Below are 24,121 nucleotides of genomic sequence, written 5' to 3'. Positions count from 1 at the left end.
CCTCCTTTCCACTCACTGCTCTCTTCAGCTATTGCATACCATTTCAATCAAAGTTGTAAGCAACAGATGACAAGAATAACACATCCATCAGGATTCATGCACAAGGCATCACCTGCTTTAGTAACTGATCCCAGGGCTGGTTGGATACATCCTGTTCTCTCTCCTCTGCTTGGACTGCACACAGCAGGCTCTTCCCAGTGTTAAAACACAGATGCCTCCCAGCTCCTGGTGAAGCCTGGCTGGCTGACTGCTCTGAGCGCAGGGAGAACAGCCCAAGGGACAAACCCAATCTCATGCTCATATGACCACTCACACACCCCCAAACTCACTCCTGACTATGGAGTGGCTGGATAAAACATGCATTGTGTGAATTCAAGAGGCAAAGTGACAGAGACAGAGAATTATTCATGTTCTCATCTTGCACTTGACCCCAAAGCAGCGTGGCAGGAGGGTCTGTGCTTAGATTAACACTTACTGGTTACTGGTGTGGCGTTGTTGGGCGTGTCAGCTCGCAGGTACTGTGTCGTCTGCGTGGAGGGCTGCGACAGCCCCTGCGAGCTGCTGCTGTCACTGATGCTGTGGGGAAACAGAAATGCAGATCAACATCACTGCTTGCCACTCCAACACATTCCAAATTAACTTGTTGAGGTCAAAACCAGGAGATTTTCCAGGTAAGACTTTAAAAGAGCAGAGTTTTTCAAGCCTCTCACACATGTAAATGTATTCCAGGTAACTCAAAAATCTTGCCACTAAGCATGAACAGCTTCCTCCTATTTGCTTTCCAGAATTTGCTCTATCTTCTAGTGCTTCTCCCCACTTTTGAAAAACTCCAAGTGACAAAACATTCCTTGCCAGAACCAGCCTGTCATACCAAGAACAACTATTATACTCCAGGGAAGATGTGAACTCATTTCTCTCATGGCACTGATGTCCCACTCACACGAGGGCTATTTTACAGCCCAGACTGCTCTACCCTCCTTTGTCATTCCCCTCCCTAAGGGTACGTGTTGCCCCTAAAGGGTACCAGCACCACCTAAAATGTGCTTTTTGAGATGCTTTCTTTGGGCAGAAGGACCAGGGGTCCAGAGAGTACCCACGAAACACGTAAACCACAGCCTAAAGCGCAGCAGGCTGACTTTTGTCTTATCTTCATAGTCAAAACTCTACAAAAAGGGCTGTTGCAGCTGTAATGGACCAAAAAGTAGGTCAGATGGCAGGGCCAGAAGCTTTTCTGATGTTCTCCCCCTCCAAACACACACAAACGTCCCCCCCACTTGATCCAACTTCAAAGCTTCTCCACTGCTGACTGTATTGGGAGCACAAAGAGGAAACTGGTTTGGGATACAACCTCTGCTTTGCCAAATAATCAACATTTAAGGTTTCTTGGGCTGCTGCTGAGCACTGACCAAGCAGTGCCAGCCATCCCTGTAGGACTGTCAGACATGGCTGGTGATGCCCTCCAGGCCCACTGCTACCTTTGAAGCCAGGCTTCCTTTAAAAACCAGAAATCCAAGTCCACTCTTCCCCATTATACCACTACTATGGATGCACCCACTGAATTTTTTCTTTGGAACAGAATCTACTGAATCTCACAATACAAACTTACTCATTTATAGCTGGCCTTAATCTCCCCCTGGAACCCTTTTTTTTTTTACAGTTATTCTCACATTCCCTGTCTTCCAGGTGCAGGGTTCCAGCACAGCATTTAGCATGAGCCTAAAAGCCACAGATGCTGGTCTAGCTCCTCCCGTTTAAACTTCCTTCTCAGATTTTGAATGAATATTCTTTGGTGCTGGCAACTTATTACTGCTTATTCGAAGTGTTCCCACTATTGCATCCACAAGCTGCTTCAGCATGATCCACTCTGCAGCGACCTCCCCAGGAAGGAGAGTCTTGGCATGGTCATCACATCAAACACCAAGGCATAACTTGCATTTCCTTTTCTTGCTCCGGCTGGAAATTCCTTTTGTAACCTGATCACCCACTAGCCCTGCGGATTCCTTTGGCTAGAGGCAAGTGTGAGGAAGGAATTATTCTTTTAATGCCTGTTGCAAGATTGAAAAACTCCCTTTTGGGTTGGATTCATTCTGGTTTTGAGGTTTAACTCGCTTCCTGAGCTTCCTCACTTGTATATTCTGACAGCTATTTGAACGATGCCTTCTTGCTTTAATGACTCCCATTATCCTGCTGTTAAGCCATGCCAGCTTTCCTTGGCACTCCTCCAGTGCCTTTACTCTGAGGTTTGCAGCATTTCTGTGGACTTCCAATACAATGTTCCTAAATAATCCATGTGCAGCCTGTAAACTCAGCTGCCTGCCTTGAGCTTCCAGTTAACAACCCTCCTTTATTTTATTTAGTTCTGGTGGTTGAAATTAAGAGCACCAGTGGGTTTTCCAGGCTCTGTTGCTCCTGGGAGGTCGTTAACACTAATGACATTGTGATACTCCATTCAGGAACCTTTTACAGAAACAGTCTGAGATTATTTTTCACAAGCAAATCAGAAGCTCTTCCTTCCCTCTCTGAGTTTGTGCAAAACAAACTCCACAGCTCCTGATTTGCAGGCACATTTTGCTTCTGTTACAGCTTTGCTGTGGCACTGCCTGAACAACAGCTTTTACACAGCAGCACATCCACAGCTCTGCCAGGCCAGGCACCTTCAGGCTCAAAAAACAACTCATCACATGATGCTTGAAGAGCTAAACCCAGGAGGTGCACAAACTTCATAAAACCACACAATGGTCTGGGTTGGAAGGGACCTTGAAGATTATCTTGTTCCAATCCTCTTCCATAGACAGGGAGAGTCCCCTGAATTTACCAGAATTTATCAGTAGCATATATGGTGATTTAGAGCAAATTAACACCCGCAAACCACAGAGCACTAACAGTAGATGGATTTTTAGCTTTATCCCCACAGAAAGTCAGCTGCTTTTTCAGGATTTTTACACTGTATCTCCACAGAAATCCAGTGCAGTGGAGTAGATGGAAGGGCATCTGATCACGCTGCTGGGCTGGACATCTCAAAACCTCACAGATGACACTATCCCACACTATAAATGAAATGTTTTTCCTTTCTGAATTAAAGCAAGCTGCCCATCCTTTAACACCTTCAGCTGATTAAAACCCCTCAATCAATCAGGCACAAAGAAATTGAGGGAGGCTGAAGAGTTCATTTTGTTACAATAATTGAGAAACCACATCTGCTCAATGCAGTGGCACCACTAACGCCACATGGGATGGGGACACCAGGGGAGAGAATGGCAGGGAGAAAACTGAAAGGAACAGATGAATGGATAAAGAGAAGGATGAAAAGATAAAGCTACTCCATGAGGCTGCAGGCAGCACAGAAGCAGTTCAAGACATCCTTTAGTTCAAGATATCCTTTCACAGGGGTGACCACCCACAGGCTGACTGTTCTCCAAGGGATCCAGTTTCACACTGCCTGCTCCTGAACAGTTGCATCTTATGCAGGCTGTTCACACAGCCTCAGCCCACCTGCTTTTCCAGCTTCCCTTCTCCTCAGTGCTTAATCCCCACTCCAATGCCCTTGGACTCATGTTACAAGTCCCTTTTCCATGCATGTGCTCCAGTTTTTCCGGATTGGAAATATACTTGGGAGAGGCCAACACTGCCAGTTTTATAACCAAGCAGTTGTAATGCTCAGACTGTACCCTGAGGCCAAAGTGAAGACTGGGAAATCGATCAAAGTAGAGAAAACTGAAATTCAGCCACCTGCAGATGTCAGCAAAACACAAATGTTTTCATCCAATCATGTATCATGGAATGGTTTGGGTGGGAAGGGACCTTAAAGCTTATCCTGTTCCACCCCCTGCCAAGGGACACCCTCCACTAGCCCAGGTTGCTCCAAGCCTCATCCAGCCTGACCTTGGACCCTTCCAGGGTTGGGGCAGCCACAGCTTCTGCGTCAGGGCCTCCCCACCCTCACAAGGAAGAATTTCTTCCCAATATTCCATCTAAGGTAAAATAAAGGTAAAAACTCCCTGGCAGTGGGAAGCCATTCCCCCTTGTCTTGGCATTCCAGGCCCTTGTCCAGAAGCCCCTTTAGGCACTAAAAAGGGCTCCAAGGTCTCCCTGGAGCCTTCTCTTCTCCAGTATGAACACCCCCAGCTCCCTCAGTCTGCCTTTCCAGCGTGCTCAAGTCAATTTTTCCCTCAATCCTGACAATGCCTGCAGATCTGATTCTATCTGAATCTTCCCACTCCACACAAATATTCTGGCAAAACCTGAACAACCCTTCCACCTCATAAACAGCAGAGCACTTGCAACTGCTGCCTTTCTGCAGCACAGCTCTCACCAGAACCCCACACAGACAGTATCTGCTACACTTGCCAATGGGAGCAGAAAATGCAAACTACCACAGAGTGCTCATTTTGAGACCTGAAATCCGAGTAAATATGTCCCAAAATCACACTGGTAAAGCTTGAACACATACCTGTCATCCAACTCTATCCTTTTCATGCTGTGCAGGTGCAAGACAGCCAGGATTATTGCCACCAGGAATATCACAGCACAGCACACGCCCACACTGATATAGAACACCCGGGTCGAAGTGGTGGGAGCTGCGTTTACAGGATCAACTGCAACAGATGTGGAAAGTTACTGAACCCTTCTCAAAAAGGAGAAAAACCAACAAAAAACCCCAAATAAAACCCCCAAGGAATGACACTTTGTTATTTTGCTACAGCAACACAAGCAGAGGGGCTGGAGGCAGGGAGAGGCAGCAGCCTCAGCCATCCCAAATGTTCAATAAGGCATCCTGGAGAACAACTACCCTGGAAGAAACAGTGGGAGGTAAAGAGAGCACTGAGCACTCTTTCCCACTGCTTTCCAACAGCATCTTGGCAAAAACACTCCCCTTTTGGGTATTATGGAGCGACAGTCAGCCAATGACATTTCCAGGTAGAAGAGGAGGAAAGGAAACTACCTCATTCCATTCCTTCAATAGTGATAAATTAAATCAGCAAACCAGACAGGTCCCTAAGGTCAAGAAAATAGATCAGAATCATGTATGGAAAGCAGAGCCCCTAACATGCCATACAAAACTTGTTACAAGACTTGGAATAGGGTTTTTTCCTCTTTACCAGTTAAAACAATTAATTACCAAAACCCACTGCAACACTGAGTATAGTAGACTACCTGGGGTCTGTTTTCATAGGGAAAGCTGTGGAATCAAAGCACATATAAAGTTTTTCAGTTTTCACATCCCAAGTTGAACATTCAGGATTACTTACAGATAGTCTTGCTGCTGTTTTTATCAGCTGTTGGAGATTTGACTTCTGGTTCGAGCTCTAAAGAGATGAGAGAAAGCCATTAAGGTTGGAGTACATTTATTATTGCAGCCCCTCACATTGTCTGAGCTATGGAAAAACAGATCTGCTTTTCCAAAGAGAAGAGCTGACTCAAGGACTACACTCATCTCCACATTTCCATTTAAATGTCAAACCAGGCAGAATCAAAATGACACTGAAACACACAGGTCAGGTATTTCACCACTGACACACAAGTCCAGGGAGGCAAAGCTTAAACCCACTGAACCCATATAAAGCCCTGCAGCTTGTCCGAGGTCCAAAGCAGCAGAAAGAAGAGGTGCAGAGAATGAGTTTGCTAAGGCACTAAATAAAGACCTCACAGAATCAGCTCCTACAGGAGAGAAAATCATCACTGGAATGTTCAGGCAAGACTACCCTGATCTTTTGGAGGAAATCCTGGCTCCAGTATAATGTTGCTCATCCTAGGAAGGGATGAGAGATGCAACCACAGGCATTGATTGTGCCTTCTCAGCTGATGCCAGTCAGGAGTCAAAGAGTTAAAACAGAAGGATGGAAGAGGTGATGTCCACTGAAATACTCATAAACATCCAAGTGAGGGCAGGAGGACAATACTCAGCTCATGTGTGGTAGCAGTCTTTTAGAAAGTGGGTAATTCTTCATTAAGTTTACTCTGAGTCTGGTTACCAAGAGGAGCAGTGCAAACCAGGGGAATGCAGGAGATGTCTCCAGATGAACCTCCCTGAAGATCTACAGGCAGCTGAGGGAATCCCACAGATTTCTGTGGCTGCACAGGCACAGACCCACTTGCACATCCCCTTTCCTGCTTTCAGTTGTGTCCAACACAGCACAGCCCCTTCCCACTCTTTGGTAAGCCAGTGCAGCTTAGGAAAAAGTAATCCAAGGGAGGGAAAAAACAAAGAATTTTTCTTTTTTTATCCCTTTTTTGAACTTGAGGAGGAAATATCAGGAACGCCCTCAGCAAAACCACTAGCAAGTCCCTGCATATTCCTAACTTCTGCATTAAATTCAATCAGAAACCCCCATATGCTCTACACCAATCAACACATACCAAAGAAAGCCATTTTCTTGGTTTTTATGAACCTGCAGAAACGAGATCTGTGATCTGTAAGGAGCACTTCTGATGGTTCAGGCAGTGGCTGTCTCACCCCCCAGAGAATTGTGTGGTGCTTATGGAAAACTCCATCACACATCCACAGCTCAGTAAGCTGTGAATGGATCAGCAGGGCTGACTTCCCCCATCTGGAGTATTTGAAAAAATACCCAAGAAGACATGAAATAAAGGTAACAATACCAACATAATCAGTCAGACCTCCATTTTACTAGAAGGATACACACTTTGAATTAAGAATGGTCTTCCTGAAGCCTCAATGCAAGGAACATGAGTATCTCAATGTTATGTGCTACAAGGCATGGTTGGCTCTTCCATCCACACCTTCCCTGAGCTCATCCTTAGGTATTTATACTCAAGAAAAAATATAAACCCCACTTTGGAAAGGCAAACACTGTCCTCAAAGGCTCCAGGTAAGCTGAACAGAAGCAGGAGGAGCATGGAAAGAGGGAAGTGGCCATCCCCAAATCCTGACTAGGAGTGGGACACCACAAGCATTTTTAAGGAGGGCATCTCTTGGGATTCTCTAAGATAATTTTCTTCTGATGCCTATGAAAATACTAGAAAATCCTATGAAAATTTTAGGAAGCAGCAACAGTAAACAGGAACCACCCAAGCATAAATTATGCTTGTAGATTCCCAAGTGGTAACACAGAAGAGTCAATTTAAGATTTCCAAAATCTGGATTATCTCCCAAGATCATTTCATACTTCACATCTAACAGACTCACACCTCCTACACTCACTAAATTTTATCACAATTTATAAAGTAAGTCAATTTTATTGGTAATTCTTAGAACAAACTGAATTCTCAGAATGCTGCAGTGTTGCAGTTTTGAGGGAACTGTTTTTTTCTTTCCAAACAGAGAGAAAATGCATTTTGTTATGTTTCTATAAACAGGTCAGTCAGCGCAGCAGAACTCTTGGGGAAAGTTGTTCATTCCCCAGCTTCTGCTCTAACCAAAAGACCCCATGCCTCTCTGAAAGGCAGAATTTTACCTGATTTCTTCTGATCCTCCCCAAAATTCACTCTCCATATAAACCATCCCACTTCCTTTTCCTATCACACTTAATCAGTAAAACCTTTAAAATATCTGAAACTTAATCTCTTACTTTTGTAGCACATTTTCCTTCGTTTGAAATTTAAAACTGTGATGTTTTTTGAGGAATTAATTGTTAAGTTGAGCTGCATCAGAATTGTGACGTCGGAGTCGAGTCTGCCGGTGCAGGAGAGTTCGACACGGAACACTGTGAACACAGCACAGGGGTTACAGAGGTGAACAGGGCAGTGGGACATCCTCAGACACTGGGATCAGAGAACATTCAAAGAAGGGCCTTCTGAAGTACATTACAAACATCATAAATGATCACATTATAAAGAACTCGATACTAAGAAATGCTGTTTTAGTCTTCGCGCCTCATCACTTCAGCTATTAGAGCATTCGAGGACACGGATTTTAAATTAATTTTTGTTGATTTTATTAAGCGTTCGTGGATTACTAGAACTGCATTTGTGGCTAAATGACCATTTTTCATCCATGAGTTGGATGGGGGTGGGGAGTTCACCTGAGAGGGTGCGAGGAACTTCTCCTTGTAGAGAAATGTTGGCCTGGGGCAGAGCCATAGCCATGGGATCGTGGACCTGAAATCCCAGTTTATACTCAACCTGTAGCAACAGTTGGGAGAGAGAAAACACATCAGAAATCTGCCTAGGAGTATAAAGAAATGCAACATCCCTTTTCATAACTCTTCTTGAAAATAAAAGGCCATACATTATTTTCAAGGAGTGCTGGTAATTTTAGGCATCCATACTCCAAGCTTTTATGACGTTTTAGTATCAAGACTTCTGTGACAGTTCAAATTAAGAAAGCCAAAACAGAAGCTACTCTTAAAATCATTCCTTAAAATCTGGGGCAGAATCTTGAGTGCTTATATTAAAACAATTCCCCTACAAATCTCACTCGATACTTTTAAACTTACTTGTTCAAAAGTCAGTTTGTTAAAGCTGCTAGAAAAAATTCCCCCTCCCACAGTCAGTTTTACAAAAAAATTTGTTTAGAAATAGTTTTTTCAACTACAGTCAAGATTTTGTTTCCACTTAAGAAGCTGACTCTGCAAACATTCATTCAAATAAAAGCACAGGACCTACTCTAAGCTATAAGCTCCTCTTGGAAATTCATCCTACCCCTCCACCCTCAGCTGAATTAATGTATTTGACTTTATCCCAATAGTTAGTTTTTTCTCCCTTTCTAAAACATAATATGGTTCATTTCTGTTATCAATTTACTTTTCAGTCAAGATGCCAAGGGAAGGGACACAACCCAGTTTGTGAGCTCCTCCAAGTCACACTACACCAAGTTAGAAGGGAAGATGCCAAGGGGTGGAATCACAGGAATGGGAAGCAGGGCTACACAAGCTCCAAAATTCCTCCTCAGAATTCACAGCCAGGCCCAAGGAAACACAGGGCAGGGCCAGGGATGCAGGGATCCTCAGCTGAAGCTGTGGCAAGGGAACTCCTACTCAAACGACAAGTGACTGAACTGTCACTGTGCATGTGGAATATGGGATCAGGGCAGGCTGGCACCCAACCCAACTCCACTGCAGGCCAAAAGTCACTCCTCTTAATGAGTTACAGCTCAAAGGCAAGAACAATGGCAGGAGGAATCTTTAGGACCTGCACTGGAGGAGTTGTCCAATGATACTGTTCCTATTGCAGCCTTTCCTGCTTAAGGGCAGAGGAACAACCATCATTCAAGTTTAAAAAAAAAACCAGAATGAACATCTGGCAGAGACTAAACAGATCATTTCATATATGAAAATAAACTGTTAAGTAACTGGAAATGCTTCAGAATGTAAGAGCATACACAATCTCTCTGACAGCTGCTGCTGCATGCTCCAGGCATGGTGATTAAGTGACATAAAAACCCTTCCCATTTAATCAGGGCTCAGTAATAACATACTGGATGCTGCTTTTATAGGCTCTCCTTGTCTCCAAGCATATGTTTCTAGAAATCTCTACAACAATTGCCCTACATATGATTTCCAGAAGCTTCAGTTCATGGCTGCCCTTCTGTGTGTCCAATGCACCAAGGGAAGTGATTCCAGATCCAGTGGCTTGCATGCATACAAGGACCTTGCCAGGAGCAAGAAGTATAAAATACTTTGAAATAAGTGCTTCAGCTTTCTAAGGAACAGTTTGGATGTATGCCATCTTAGTGCCTGCAGTCATACAAACAAGGATTTTGCACCTTGCATATGCTAAATTTTGTGAAGAAAAAAGCCATTAAATGAAAACAGTGGGTATTCAACAAGCAGAACAGCTTGTGTCTCAAGTAACCAGAGTAGAAATCATGCCAGCTCACCTTGGACTTGGCATGCCAGGTGAAGTGGAGATTGTTGGTCTCGCTGGGTATTAGGAGATTGAAGGACAAGGCATAGTGATTAACCACATCATTCCTCACATAAGACAACTCTGCATCCAGACCTGTAAGAAGAAAGAGAACAGTAAGGTAGGGAAGAACAGGACCAAACACATTGGAACAAACAACTTTCAGGACCACCTGCTCCACTTATATGTGCATATTTAAGCAAACACTTCCCCCAGTTCATAAATTCCAAGGCAGGTTTGGAGACCAAGGCTCACAGCTGTCAGCTCTCACAGAGTGCTCCAAAGCCTTGGAGCAATCACTTCAAAGAGGTGCCACAGCCTAAGGAACAGGTAAAAGCTGGAACATAATGGAAGGAAACACAACTTTTCATACAAATATCCAGGAGAGTCATTACAGGCTCTCCTGAACATCCCCTGTTCTGCTTCTGGGAATCACGGCTCGTTTTCTTTACAACTCAAACCAAACTGCTCTGGATTATCAGTTGGTTATCACACGTAATTCCTTCTGGAATAGCTCATTTCTTGATGTCAAGACACCCAGGCAACATGGAATTAACTTCAAGGCAATTAGATCACAGAATTCCAGAATGGTTTGGGTGGGAAGAGAGACTTTAAAGCTCATCCATTTCATCCCCCGCCATGGGCAAGGGCACCGTCCACTATCTCAGGTTGCTCCAAGCCCTGTCCAACCTGGCCTTGGACACTTCCAGGGATCCAGGGGCAGCCACAGCTTCTCTGGGCACCCTGTGCCAGGGCCTCACCACCCTCACAGGGAACACTTTCTTCCTAATATCTGATCTACATCTCTCTTTAATAGTTTAAAGCCATTCCCCCTTGTCCTATCTCTGCCTGCTCATGTAAAAAGTCACTCTCCCTCATGCAGATACCAACATTTCGTGTCTACCCTTTGCTCTCTGAACATTTAAATACCTCTAGAGATCTGAAAGCCCCACAAAACTATTCATTTCAGGGCACTAAGGTGCATTTCCCTACATAAGACACAGCCTCTGATATCATAAACTGCAGCTGCTGTTATTTTTTGTGGCACATGATCCAAGGTCACACTGAACACAGAGTAGGACCCTGCAGCTTGCCCTGGGTGTCAATAGCAATTAGTGGTAGGGTAAGCACTGCTTCCCTGCAGGGGTAAAATTAATCCCAGCTCCATATCCTCAGGACAAAACCACACTGGATTTGCAGTCAGTATCATGTGGCTTGGCCTCATACAGCTCCTCCTCCAGTGCTCCCAGTTACAGCTAACAAGGCTCTTGTTGACATGCCAGGAGAACAGTGGGGTAAATCAGACACTGAATATTCCATGTGGAGAGAATGGAATTCAAATCAGACAGTCACAGTGCAAATGGGAATGGAGATAGCAGATTCTGGGATGCCTCCTCATGGCCTTCCAGTATCTAAAGGGGGCTTTTAAAAAGCAGGAAGACGTTTTTCATAGTGAGACAGTGACAAGAGAAGGGGGAATGGTTTTAAACTAAGAGAGGAGAGATTTATATGGGATATTATGAAGAAACTCTTCTCTGTGAGGGTGGGGAGGCCCTGGCACAGGGTGACCAGAGAAGCTGCAGCTGCCCCAACCCTGGAAGTGTTCCAGGCCAGGTTGGATGGGGCTTGGAGCAACCTGGGTTAGTGGAAGGTGTCCCTGCCCATGGCAGGGGGTGCTAACTGGATGAGCTTTTTCCAGCCTAAACCATTCTGTGATTCCATGAATTATCTTTTTTTTTTATGGTTAGAAAGTCAAGAATATTGGAGAGGCTGTGACTTCAAGCATTTAAAGCATCCTGAAATCATTTCAAGAATCCAGGCAAACATGAAAGGCTGGGTTTTCTTAAGAAATCAAGGAAAAATAAACCCAAGAGCAATGAACTGTGTAGATAAGCTGCATTTGAAGAAAGGCAGCATCAGCTCAAGAGAAATAAGTCCTCCTGTTTAGTGCAAAAAAACTGGGTATAGATCAGTACAAAGTGACACTTTCTCTTACTTCAGACCTTGTTTTAATCCACCTTGTTTCCACAAGATACAAAAATGCAGTCAAGATGTTCCTCTTCATTCTTGTTGCTGTTAACCACTTTTATTCCTTGATGGCTCATCAGGGTCCCAAAACTTAACCAAACCCCCACAGCTTAATCACAGGTACTGGGGGTGGTGAGGGAGAGAACTCCAAAGACTGAATGCATGAAAGGAATCAAGATAATGGAGTAATCCCAGGGAGAAATGATCTCACACAAGATGCTGAGCAGAAAAAGATGCAGGTGCGTCTAAGTGTTAAATGCAAACAGTCTGAGACCATATCTGAAAGAGAAGTTCAGTAGTCCTTGTACACACAGTCCCTATTTCCACTTAAAAATAAATGGGAAATGCAAAAATCAGCAAAACAGGGAGGAAGGAGGGTGAAGCCCACACAGCCCCAGACACAAAATAAGATTTTGAAAACACTTAAAAGCAACAGCAAACTTCAAAAACCCCTGTCCAGATCATGTCTACATGTTTATACATGAAACCCAACGCAGAAGGAGCCTGGAGAAGAGCTCAGAACTATCAGACACTTGGCATTAGATCCAATCAAGATGGGAAGATTTAAAGGCAGAACCTTCATTCAAATGAACCTCATTAAGTACAAATCATTTTAAAAATTAGGGAAACAAAAGGATTAGCAATGTGAAACAATGCAAATGGAACAGGGAAACTGCCTCTGAAATAAAGAGAACCTCTTGTTGCTAAGTGGTCCCACCTACCAGAGGTTCACAAAAACATTTCAGAATGATAATCCTTGATTCAATAGAAACTTTGCAGAGAAACTGGTCATTTTAATCAAATAGGTAAACAGCAATAAAATAACCTATGGCAAAACCCCAGCTTCATAAAAGTAATATAAAATGCAATTGTAATTGACGCTGTCAGAAGTATCTCGATGTGCAATATCATCTAAAAGTGTACAAAAGCAAAGTACCCTACAGAAGAGCAATCAAACCCCCTAAGCTTTAATTGTGGTACAACACTGAGTAATTTCATTTTAAAGGACACTAACGTTTTGTGCCTGTACTGCCAGAAAAAGCTAACAGGAGACACTAATTATACGAATGTCACAATCAAAATAAAAGAGCTGCATGAGAATCAACGTTGTGTTGTATTGCTTCAAAATATTATGCTTCAAGACTGTCACAGAAAAATAATTTTGGAGGTTTTGTACTACAGCTCTGAATTCCTAAAAAAGGCAGAAGATTGTCTGACTCAGAGCCCTGTTCCCATCAGGGAGCTAAAGAAACTGCCTAGAGAAGGATTAAAATCCAGGGACACAGTGACACTTTACCAGCAGATCCTCTGTGCTTCCAGTGTTCGTGGATCACAAACTTCAGGAAGTTCCTCAAGAAGGCTGGAGTGGGACTTTTGGCAAAGGGCTGGAGTGCCAGGACGAGGGGGAATGGCTTCCCACTGCCAGAGGGCAGTGTTAGATGGGATACTGGGAAAAAATTCTTCCCTGTGAGGGTCGGGAGGCCCTGGCACAGGTTACCCAGAGCAGCTGTGGCTGCCCCATCACTGGAAGTCTCCAAGGCCAGGCTGGATGAGGCTTGGAGCAACCTGGGATAGTGGAAGGCATCCCTGCCACAGGCAGGAGGTGCAACTGGATGGGCTCTAAGTTCCCTTTCAACCCAAACCTTTCCATGATTCTGTGACTAAACTCACAGGCAGTATCTCCCAATTCCTTATCACTAGATCTTTTTCCTCCTAGGAATCTGGGTAAATGTCTTCTCCAAGCCTGGAAACCGATGGATACACCCTTGGGAAATGTCAGTGTTTCAACATTGTACAATAATTTCCCCTTTCTTAAACTTATCAACAATTAAGACATTTCCTCTTTTGCCCATCTTTTCCCATCAGTAAACTACAGACAAAATTCTCTTTCCCATGCACAGCTAAGAACCAGGGTCCTCCCTAGACAAGCAAGCTCCCATCTCCCCACCTCAAATCCACCACAGGACAGATCTGCTTCCAGACCATCCTTCCATTCCTAATTTTTCATCCCCTCACTACCTCCCTAACTCAATCTTGAATTCCCCAAGCACTCTGTCTGTATAATTTATCACAATCAGGCCAGCAAAACACACAGAACTTTGCAGCTGAAGCCGCCAGTGAGAAAAAGCCCCAGCCTGTGCTGCAGGCAGGCAGCCAGGCAGCCTAGTGTGCTCTGCAGCCACAGGGGAGCCCAGTGCTGATCCCGATCCCGGGAGCTGCACCACATTCCAAATGTAAGGGAAGGCACTGGGAAGGTATGGCCAGGTCAGGAATCACACAGGAGTGTGAGCCAGAGACATGGCTCACTGATGGGGTGTTGGCTCTGAGTCTCACCATGACAGCTGAAGTCTAACTCAGAATTGCTTTAATTCTGCATTTCCCCTTTTTCTTTCAGCCTTGCACACTTACACATGCCTGGCAACATTCCTTATTTAAGCCTTCAGCAAGACAAGTGCAAGGAGTCAAGCTGGCACTATGCAAGGAGAGAAAACAAGTGGGGGAACACTCCTCAGTGAGTTTAACTCCCTGGATTAGTGAGGATGCCCAGGAGCATCCCACATGGAGGGTCAGACTGCAGCAGCACTTAGATGGAGCTTACACTAAAACACTCCTGTGACTTCATCAGATACTGTAAGGTTTTTCCAAAGCATGCTTTAGAGATAGGTAGCTTGGAAAAATGGCATCAAATGAAGCAGGTCACTGCCAATACAGCCTAAAGCAGTGACAACAACTTTTCACTTTTTTAGTGTAAATCTCTTTCAAACTCAGCAGCAGCATAAGATGTAGCAGCTCAGGTAGCAGGTTGCAGTGGAAAAGAGAAACAAGCTCTAGTTTCTCAGTTGTTTCAGATTTCAAGAATGCTCAGTAAACTACTTAACCTAAACCTCCTTACTGGTGAGGGGAGGGAAAATGTCACCCTGTAAGATGCTAGGTTCCTCTGAGGGTGCTCAATTCTTCCTTTGCACTAAGTAGGGCAAATCCAAGATGGATTTAATGTTCTGTGACCTAAATGGAATAATAAAAGGAGAAAACAGGTGGCTCTAGGAGGAAAACACAGATTCAATACAAACAGCTCCAGGAAACGGGCAGCTCCTGAATAATTTTCCAGGCAAAGTGGCAAAATCTAAATAAAGGGGTGGAGAGCCTTACAAAGAAATACCGCAAAATGCAGAGGAGGAAAAGCAGCTTCTGTAGGTTTAAGCAGACTATTGGTGATCGATGCTGACCAGTTTGAAAAGCTGGGCTGCAGCTTTGCTTTGGCAAAGCTCCCTAAACAAGTTCATGTGCAGACAAGGCACAGCACAGAAGGATCTGGTTTCTCCTTACTTGGACTTGACCACCTACACCAACACACACAAAATCAGCTGGGAGCAAAGCTCTGCTGGATTTCGAGGCAAAACCACCAACCCCTTACCCAGGCAACCTCTGAATCTCATAATTAACTTCCCCATCTTTGTACCTTGGGCACAGACTAGAAAGAATAAATTAAAGTTGAAGGCAAACAAAAAGGTAAATTTAAGCAGCAGCACAGAGAAAGTCTGTCATTCATTGCACTGTTTAACATAACAAAGCATCTGAAGAAGCTCAGAAAGGAAGGGGAGAGGCCAACTTTCATTCCCAGATGCCAAGGATGCTGGGCAGCCCTTGTGTTTGTGACAAAATTGAATCATGTCAGTCTAGCAGCCTAACAAAACACTTCTTTGGAAATGTCCTTGTGCAAATGCAGTCTAGCTTCAATACTTTTTTTTTTTTTTTTTTAAAGCACAATATACAAAAGAAATCTGCCTCTGCCACCACGGGAAAATCGGATTTTATTTTTATGAAGCAAATCCATCCTGCAACATGCACCAGTACTAACATGTTCTTCTTAAAGATGACAGCAGTGTTTAGCAGTCTCTTACCTGGGGTTTCACTTCATCACTAAAATACTTCAAATCTCCGTAACATAATTCTGGCAGATTTCGCCTTAAATGAGGAGATCAAAAATGAGTGTGCAATGCAGAAGTTTCCTATTAGACCAAGGGCTAGAATATTGCAAAAAGCAGCATTTCATTAAAAACAGTCTGGTAGCAACAGCTGACAATTATCTGTCCAGTGGCTCCCCAGCAGAGAAATGACTGAAACTGAGGACTGTTTTCTTAATGCTCTAGTCTGTAATTTAGAAGAGTTTCTTCATCAGCAGCTGAGAAATCTCCACAGTGTGACATCAAACCACCACAGCCCACCCAGAGCAGAGCCACTCCTGATCCTGACTCACAGCCACTGAAACCAATTAACAGGGAAGATTTACTCAGTTCAGTGAGTTACGAACTTTATATAAATACTTTATTTGTTCTATTATGTCCTCCAGAGAATGAGGCCTCTGCCCCTGTGCAGCTCATCTGGGTTAGTCCTCTGGCCAGACCAGAAGTTTCCACGCCAGGATGAACACTCATGTGAGAGGGCACAAACCTCGAGGGTCAACATCCCTCCAACATCAGCCTCCTCCGAAGCCTGCTCATCCCACTCCATAAACACACTGCATTCTCCCACCACTGGACAATTTACCTCACTGAAGAAAGACAGCTTCTTCTTACTTCAATTTTCCTTTCATTTAAAGTGCACCCTAAGTCTGAAACACTGACTTTAAAAACTTCTAAAACCTTTGCTGGTTTTATAGCAGGTTCTGCAAATGTCCACTGGAAAATACGGCCCAAACACAAGGAAATGTGACTGCAGAATTAAAAATCAGCTCTTGACTACTGAAATTTCCTTTTTTTTTTTTTTTTTTTTTTTTTTTTTTTTTTTTTTTTTTTTTTTTTTAACAGGGTAGAAAGAACACGTTCCCAGAGCAAGCCTTATTAGTTTGAATGTACTTATGTACTTAATTAATTCAACAATCAGCTTGCCCAGGGCTGAAACTACAGCTGGGAGTTGAAAGATACAATGAAAAAAATGCAAACTGATCCACATGGATCGATTTAGTTTAGAAAATAGCAAACTATTGGGAATGCAATACTTAGCCTCTGAAAATACAGACACACAAAAAACTACTCACATCGTATTTGTACATATCCAGTGCACACAACAAAAAAGTGAGATTTGCTTTACTAAAGCAAGTAGTTTACCACAGCCTTCCACCTGCATTTTTACTTAAGTTTTCCACAAAGCTACAGTTTGCCAGTTAGAGTTGCTGGTCAGGATTTTGGGCTGAAATACGTGTTTTTAAACACCTTACACATTAGGAGTCTCTGGAAAAGATGACTGATGAAAAATAAAACAGGGCAAAACCAAGTTAAACCTTCAGCAACATGGAGATGATGAAGAAGCAGCTTTTCAGTCTCCTAAAACAGGCACCAGGGACTGTCAAAGGATGATGATTAGAGTCAAGCTGAGGGACAAAGCAGCAGCACAAACCCAGCAATACTCACAGCTCTGCAAGCTCACCCAACTCCAAGGAGCAGCAGCAGAGGGAACATGGGCTATGTTTGTTTGTTACCTGTGCAGAGTTAATTTCTCATGAGCTGCAAGGGGAATATAACATGCAAGGCATTCAATTTGAGGAAATACCCAACATAACTTCAAGGCAATTAAGGCACCCTTGAAAACTGACCAAGACTCCTCGGCAGGAAATCATAGCAGGAAGCTTCCCAACATCCAGCAAAAGGGAGAAAAACTCTTAGCTGAGAGCTCTCATTAAGTCCTTGTGAATCTTCACAGGCAGTTCACCCCCAATTCGCCTCATTGATACTGTTAAATACAATTTGCAAATTCAACACCCCAGGCAAATGGGATTTTTTCCACTGAAAGGCCTTTTGGAAAGTCAGAGGGAAGACTTCTTCACTTCCACAGGAAGAAGCTCCCCTAGGAGATGCCACCTGCTGCTGAAGTACTATCGATATTTTCCTCAATCCATACTAAATAGAAGGTATTTATTCTTCCTAAGACCCATCTGCTTACCCTTTACTTTTGTCTGAACAGCAACAACAATTACATTCCAACCACCTGCTTGTTCTTCTCTCTTTCAGCTACAGAAAAAATCTCCACTTTTCTGCTAGGTAGGATATAAAGCTCCCTGCAGAAATAGTTAAATGACACTTCTTAATGGGGAGGGGAAAATCCAAACCAAAACCACATATCTCACCTCAGAGGAAAATGCAACTGAACTCTGCTCCTGAAAACACCTTTCTAAATGAAATTCAACAAGAAAAAAAAAGAAAATCTAGAACACTCACCAAAATCAGCAGCCACGTTGCTGTTAATAGGCAGGATAGCGCACATGAATTACCTGGAGCACAGATTCCAAAGGAAAAATGCAGTAGAGATGCACAAAATGGATACTTGAAGGCAGAGGAAAATTAGTGGCAAGGACCTACACAGAGGGCAAGGGGAGATGGGACAAGTGGGAATAGGAATGGCACAGGTAGAGGGTTGGAAGCAACTCAAAGGAAACTCTGTAATACAAAAAAGTAAATCTAACTTTAAGGAAATATAGAAGGGAACTTTATTCTTAGAAAGTTCTCATAAAAGAACTTTTATTCTTGTGAAATAAAAATTGAACTTAGCAGCTATGGCAAATCTCATCATTACTGTAATATGAAGTTTGATGCTCCTTTTGAATTAGAATGAAAGCAAACACTGAGAACAGAAAACCAAAAGGTTCCCTCCTCATAAACTGCAGTTGGCAAGAGCACAGTCCTCAAAATAAAACAGCCTCTGCTCAAATGCTCAGTAGTGCCCCAAAGCTTTGGAAGGGAGCTGCTGTCATCTTCCCAGCTACAACACCACCACCTCAAAGATGTATGCCAGGTGTCATTTGGGCTCACGAGCAACGTGTTTGTGGTGTTTCAGTGTCACCTACCCAGAGAAGTTGTGCCACTTTATTTTTATGTCATTTAGTTATAGCAATGCACATACATGTTCATTTAGTTGTCCCTGTAGAGAAGACCCTGAGTCACCCCCAGAACAGCGTCTGGGCCAGCGCTGTAGCAATTCCAGTAATGAGTACCCGACAGAGTACAAACGAATTTAATGTTAATTAGGAAGAAGTGACACACCCCTTCCCTCAGTGCTTCTGATCTCTCAGCCTCGAAGCCCATACTCCTGGTTCTGTGCCTGAATTGACTGCTGAAGGGATAATGGACTGTCCACATCTTTTGAGATGCTTTGAACACTTTCACCGGAGTGACACGGATTGTTGAATACAAAACCAAGCTCTAAACAAACTAAGCAAGGTCTGTTCGCCCCTGTGGCCATCTCTAAACCCACGGAGCTTATTGGGTTTTTTTTATTAGGGTATTACTCTACAAGGGCTTTAACTTATTTCAAAAAAGGCCCAAACAGACCCGAGAGGAAAACTATCATCAGTTTATCAGCCTGCTCTAGCTTTCCAAGCCTCCCAAGCAGCAGCTCCCATGCCTGTGTTCCCAGTCTGCTCTTTCCCAAGCAGCGTGCTGAAATCAATATACTGGTTAATTTAATTACAGCTATTCAACACCCAGTAAGTGGCAGGGAAATTCTAAAGCATCACATTAGTTTCATGCTGTTGCTTCTGCTCCCAGCTCTCCGGAGCAGTCAGTGCAAATATGTGAGTTATCCGCTTGAAAGAAGGACAAAGGCAGCGATGGAAGAGGAATAATGCGTTTGAAGCCTCTGCCACCGCGCCCTTTGTGCCAGCACAAGGCGTTTGCAGGGAGCGTTAGCATTCATCCCGACATGGGAGCTGCTGGTGCTGCTGCCATTCCAGGGGAAAAGAGCTCAATTCACCAAGCACAACTCATTAAATGCACTTCAGCCTGCACTCCCTGCTCTCACGGCGGAGACCTCGAGTACGGTTCAATCCTGCACACTAAAGTACAGAGGGGTAACTCTGACTTAACACCCATCCACTGCAAGGAGAGTAGGAGCCTCCATGATGTTCCAGTCTGGATAGTTTCAGGTAGGAATTAGTCATCAAGCCATTTCACTAGAGCTCAGCACAACCGTGAATCAACGCATTTGGAATTCGTCTCATTAATTCAGCTTTGCCAGTATCCAAACACAACTCTGAGCAGCAGAAGGGGAGGAGAAAAAAACACAAGGCTTCATCCTTTAAAATACCCAGAGTGTACAGTACAGCTGCCTCCACAGCTCCCACTCTCAGGAAAACACCACCCTGGGATTTTTCATGCCTGTGAACACGATCCCTATCTCCTGTATTTCTCTCTGTGCAGGTGGTGTTTAGGAGCAGTTTCAGCCGCTGCCTTCCTACCAGTATCCTGAACCCTTCTTGATGGCTTTTCTCATGCATGCAGGGAGCTGTGCCTCCATTTCCTCTCTTTTGCTCCCATTCTGTCTGTGCACTGGAGGGAGAAAGAAGCCAAACAATCAGTAGTGATAAATAGGATGCTGCCAAACAGAATGCAGGTGTAAAGTCACAGGAGTGAGGAATGCAGCTTTGGGAATTTTTCCCCTCACTACCACCAGGACAGCCTCCAGCCTCAGAGGTCAGGTTTCTTCCAAGTCCCTGACACACAAATGTTAGGCGAGCCACAAGCATTTATCACTAGACAGACCTTGGCCTCTGGGGAGCTGAAATGGCTGTTTCCTCCCAGGCCTGAGCACAGACAGAGCTGCACCAGGCAGTCCCGCCTGAACACCAGTTTGCAGAAGGAAAGAGCCTTCTCCAGGCAGGATTCAGACAGAGCCCCCAGCAGTGTAAATCCCAACACATCCGCTGATGCGGTAAAGCAGGATTCAGAAATCAGCCACCCACCTCAGCAATGCTGAGCAGATCATCACATGCAAGGACTGAAGTTTATTTCACAGACTTCCCCTTAGTGGCATCACAGAATATGGTTTCAAAGCAATCCTAATCTAGGCCAGAGGCTGCCTCCTCCAGGAGGAAAGCCTTCCACTGGCTATTTCAAGCTTCTAGAAGCTTATTCTTCTGCAGGTTTGCAAGCATTACCAATATCACAGTGGATTATACAATTTTGCATATCGCCAAAGAAATGGCAGCCCACTGTTATTGGAACTGTGCCAGCTAAAGGGGAGGTCACAGAATGGAAAGGGACAGAGGAACCCCAACTGCAGCTCATCCTCAGAAGCCTCAATATGGATGTGAACCACAGCACAGGGTCAAACCAGATCAACAGGCACCCAGGCACAATGGGAGGCTCTAGAATGGACACAGGTAAATCAGACAGACAGACACCCAGGCACAACAGGAGGCTCCAGAATGGACACAGGTAAAACAGACAGACAGACACTCAGGGACAACAGGAGGCTCCACAACAGACACAGGCTGCTGCAGGGAACTTGTCACAACCTGCTGCTGCTGCACAGCCCTGAACACCTGCCTGTCCCCAGCCCCACTGCTCCAGAGCAGGCTGGGTAACACCCACCCAGAATCCCAAACCCACTGGCTACTGCACAGCCATCACAGACTGTCACTGGGCTAAAGGCTTAACAGAGCCAGGCAAAATAATTATTATCCTAAAAACAGCACTCGCACTTCACTGGATATATCAGAACATTTTCAGCGGTTCAGTTTTGTTTTAGTGTGTGGTGTTTGTCAGGATTCGAAGCACGCTTTCCATCCAGGTGTGCACCTATGTAAATCTTCCCTTTCTACTGGCGCCATGAAGTGGGATTTTGTACTCCTGCAAAGACAGGCATGGGGAACACTGCAAAAATACAGCCTGCAAAAAGCTTCTGTTCTTCAGAGCCAAGCACCTAAAAGCTATGAAATGAAGACAGCAGAACACGTATTCAAGAGAACCTGATCTCGAATGGTATGTCATGTACCACACACACATCTGCTTCCATTTCTTGGGATACTCAAACATCTGCCCCTTGGGGGGCATCTCCTTCATCCTCCTGCAACTTTAGAGGCTCTTTACTGCATTTTTTCCTGTACCTGTGAGTTCCCCAACTCCCAGGGAAAATGATCTTGGGTGCTGCTAACAACCCTCACTCAGAGTTGAGGTGGTGCTGCTGCAGGCTGTGATGCTATCCAAGACAGGCTGAGTGGGATTTTAACGAGGCCCTGAAGCTTTTTGAGAATCACAAAGAATACACACTCTCAGCTCCCTTTCACAGCAACCAGGCAACAAAGGAACAAGAGGATTTCCAGCCACTATAGACTCAGTGCAAGTACCATAAAGCACTTTTGATGCGAACTCCTGTGGCCTGCTCCCCAAAACAGTGACATCAACAAAGCTGTTTCACAGCATAAAATGAAGACAATTAACATCATCTGCTGCAATGAGAGGATGTTTAGACTCCATTTCTAACATACAAAATTGCATCTGGTCTGTAATTTCCCAGGACTCAGCTCAGCCCTGGTGAAGGCACACCTGGAGCACGAGGCTTCCCAAGAGAAGGGGCACAGAGCTACAGGAGAGGGTTCAGTGAAGGACCACAAAGAGGATTAAAGGAACTGCAACACCTCTACCATGAGAAGGCACTGGGAAAGCTGGACCTGTTCAGCCTGGAGAAGAGCTGGCTCAGGGGGATCTCATCAATAAATATTCAAAGATGTGTGCAGAGAGGATGGAAGCAGGTTCCCACCGGTGCCCAGTGAAACACAGGAGGGAGGGTCTGCCTGAACAGCAAGGAAAGCTCATACAGGGAGGGTGACTGAGCAGTGGCACAGGCTGCCCACAGAGGTGGTGAAGTCTCTGTGCCCTGAGATGTTCAAAAGCTCCGGGATGTGGTGCTGGACAAGCAGCTCTGGGTGGCCCAGTTGGAGCACGGGGTGGGACCAGATGACCTCCAGAGGTCCCTGCCAACCTCAAAAACCCCGTGAGTCACCACCTCAATTTAAAAACCAAACAAACAACTCTCTGCTGTAATAGATTTTGCATCGATGTTGCATCTTCCAGCCAGACAGCTCATTTCAGTAAACTGCACAATGGCTTTTAACGAAATTCTAGAACACGTAGGTAGGAGTCACATAAGTGAAATTAATTTAACTCTGTAATTGAGTGAGTGCAAATATAAAACTAACAACAGACAGCATTCAGTGATTGCCCAGAAGAAACTAGGCCAGAGAACACTAAATTTGGAAACTCAATGTAAACATTGTAGGACTTCTGACTTTAAAATTCCCCTGCAATTCTAATTTAGCCCCTGTATATATATGCATTATGATAGCTCTTAGCTACACAATAATGTGGTGGTATTTCCCCCCCATGGGACCAAAGACTCAGTTAACATCCAGACCAGACTCCTAAAAAGACCCAGAGCCATGTGACAGGAGGGCTACCCACAAGACCAATTTCACAGCTGAGATACACCAAGTCTGAAAACAAAAAACCTGCAGGGACAGAAAGGGTTGTCCTCACTGCTTAAGCACCTTGTTGCTGCCATGAAGGCTGCAAAAGAACAGCCTGCAATGCCAGGAGAACTGCTTAAGCCAAGTTTCCACAGGCAGCTATTGATTCTGGGCCTCAGAACCAGAGGGCAGGACTCGAGGTCTCCTGTGGGCCTGATTTCAGAACTGCTGGGAGCTCAAAATCAAGGTCTAAAAGATACACCAAGAATGCACAAAATGCCAAACACCACCACATACTGAAACAGCCTAGGTCCAATCCTTAGTCATGAAAGCGAGCTATCTAATAATAATGAATGTTTTCTGCCTTATCCTCTAAACCTTAGATTGCTACCAGCTAAACACGGATATACCAGCCTTCACATCCCAGGATCCTGTGAAAAGCAGAACAGTGGAGCATTTCAACACGAGGCAAACACCACATTTTGATTTCATGGGAAAAGTGGAATGAAAGTCACTGAATCAAGTAGAGACCTCCTACTGAGTAACTCATCACTAACTTACCACAACCTGCATGTCCAGCACCACAAGGTGGTCACTGGAGAAAGGGACAGGCTCAGGTGGTGTTTTCACACCTGTACAGTCACTACGTAAGACTAACAAAACTTCCTTCAGGTCTAAGCACAGGCCCAAAAAAGATTCTCCAGATGAACCAGCTCCAAAAAGACACAGATGATGGTGCCAAGAGAGTTCAAAGACACCCCTAAAACGGTTGTGGCGCTCTGGATGTCTCTCCCCAAAAAGCAGCACTCCCCCTCCTCCTCCCCAGCTCCCCCTCACCCTTTACCTCATCACTGCTCTCACGCTGACACCTCTGGCTGCTGCTGCCATCGCTGGAGTCATCTCAGCCAAGACCCCTCAGCTAACTCCTTCCTACTCCATCCCCTCTACTGCCAAATCCTGCCTGGTGCAAGAGGAATCCGACACATTCAACTATGTGAAAACCACAGATTATTTTTCCCAAAGGCTTGTAGTCTGGATGGCTGGGAATAT

At 44.6% G+C, this 24,121-nt stretch overlaps 1 protein-coding gene across 1 annotated transcript in view; it reads right to left on the bottom strand.

Annotated features, from left to right (window-relative positions):
• RYK (receptor like tyrosine kinase) overlaps positions 1–24,121 on the bottom strand; it is a 55,194-nt gene that overhangs the window by 27,663 nt on the left and 3,410 nt on the right. Inside the window, exons 2-7 of the mRNA XM_066194187.1 lie at positions 9,779–9,900; positions 7,983–8,082; positions 7,530–7,664; positions 5,250–5,306; positions 4,451–4,595; positions 476–576 (exon numbers count right to left, since the gene is read on the bottom strand). Of these exons, the coding sequence (XP_066050284.1) occupies positions 476–576; positions 4,451–4,595; positions 5,250–5,306; positions 7,530–7,664; positions 7,983–8,082; positions 9,779–9,900 (660 nt within the window). The remainder of the gene's footprint in view (positions 1–475; positions 577–4,450; positions 4,596–5,249; positions 5,307–7,529; positions 7,665–7,982; positions 8,083–9,778; positions 9,901–24,121) is intronic.

Source organism: Chamaea fasciata, unplaced genomic scaffold, assembly GCF_029207755.1.
Source record: "Chamaea fasciata isolate MVZ Bird 193981 ecotype frontalis unplaced genomic scaffold, bChaFas1.0.hap1 SCAF_11, whole genome shotgun sequence".
Lineage (NCBI taxonomy): Eukaryota > Metazoa > Chordata > Aves > Passeriformes > Sylviidae > Chamaea > Chamaea fasciata.
This window is presented reverse-complemented; position numbering and strand designations above follow the sequence as displayed.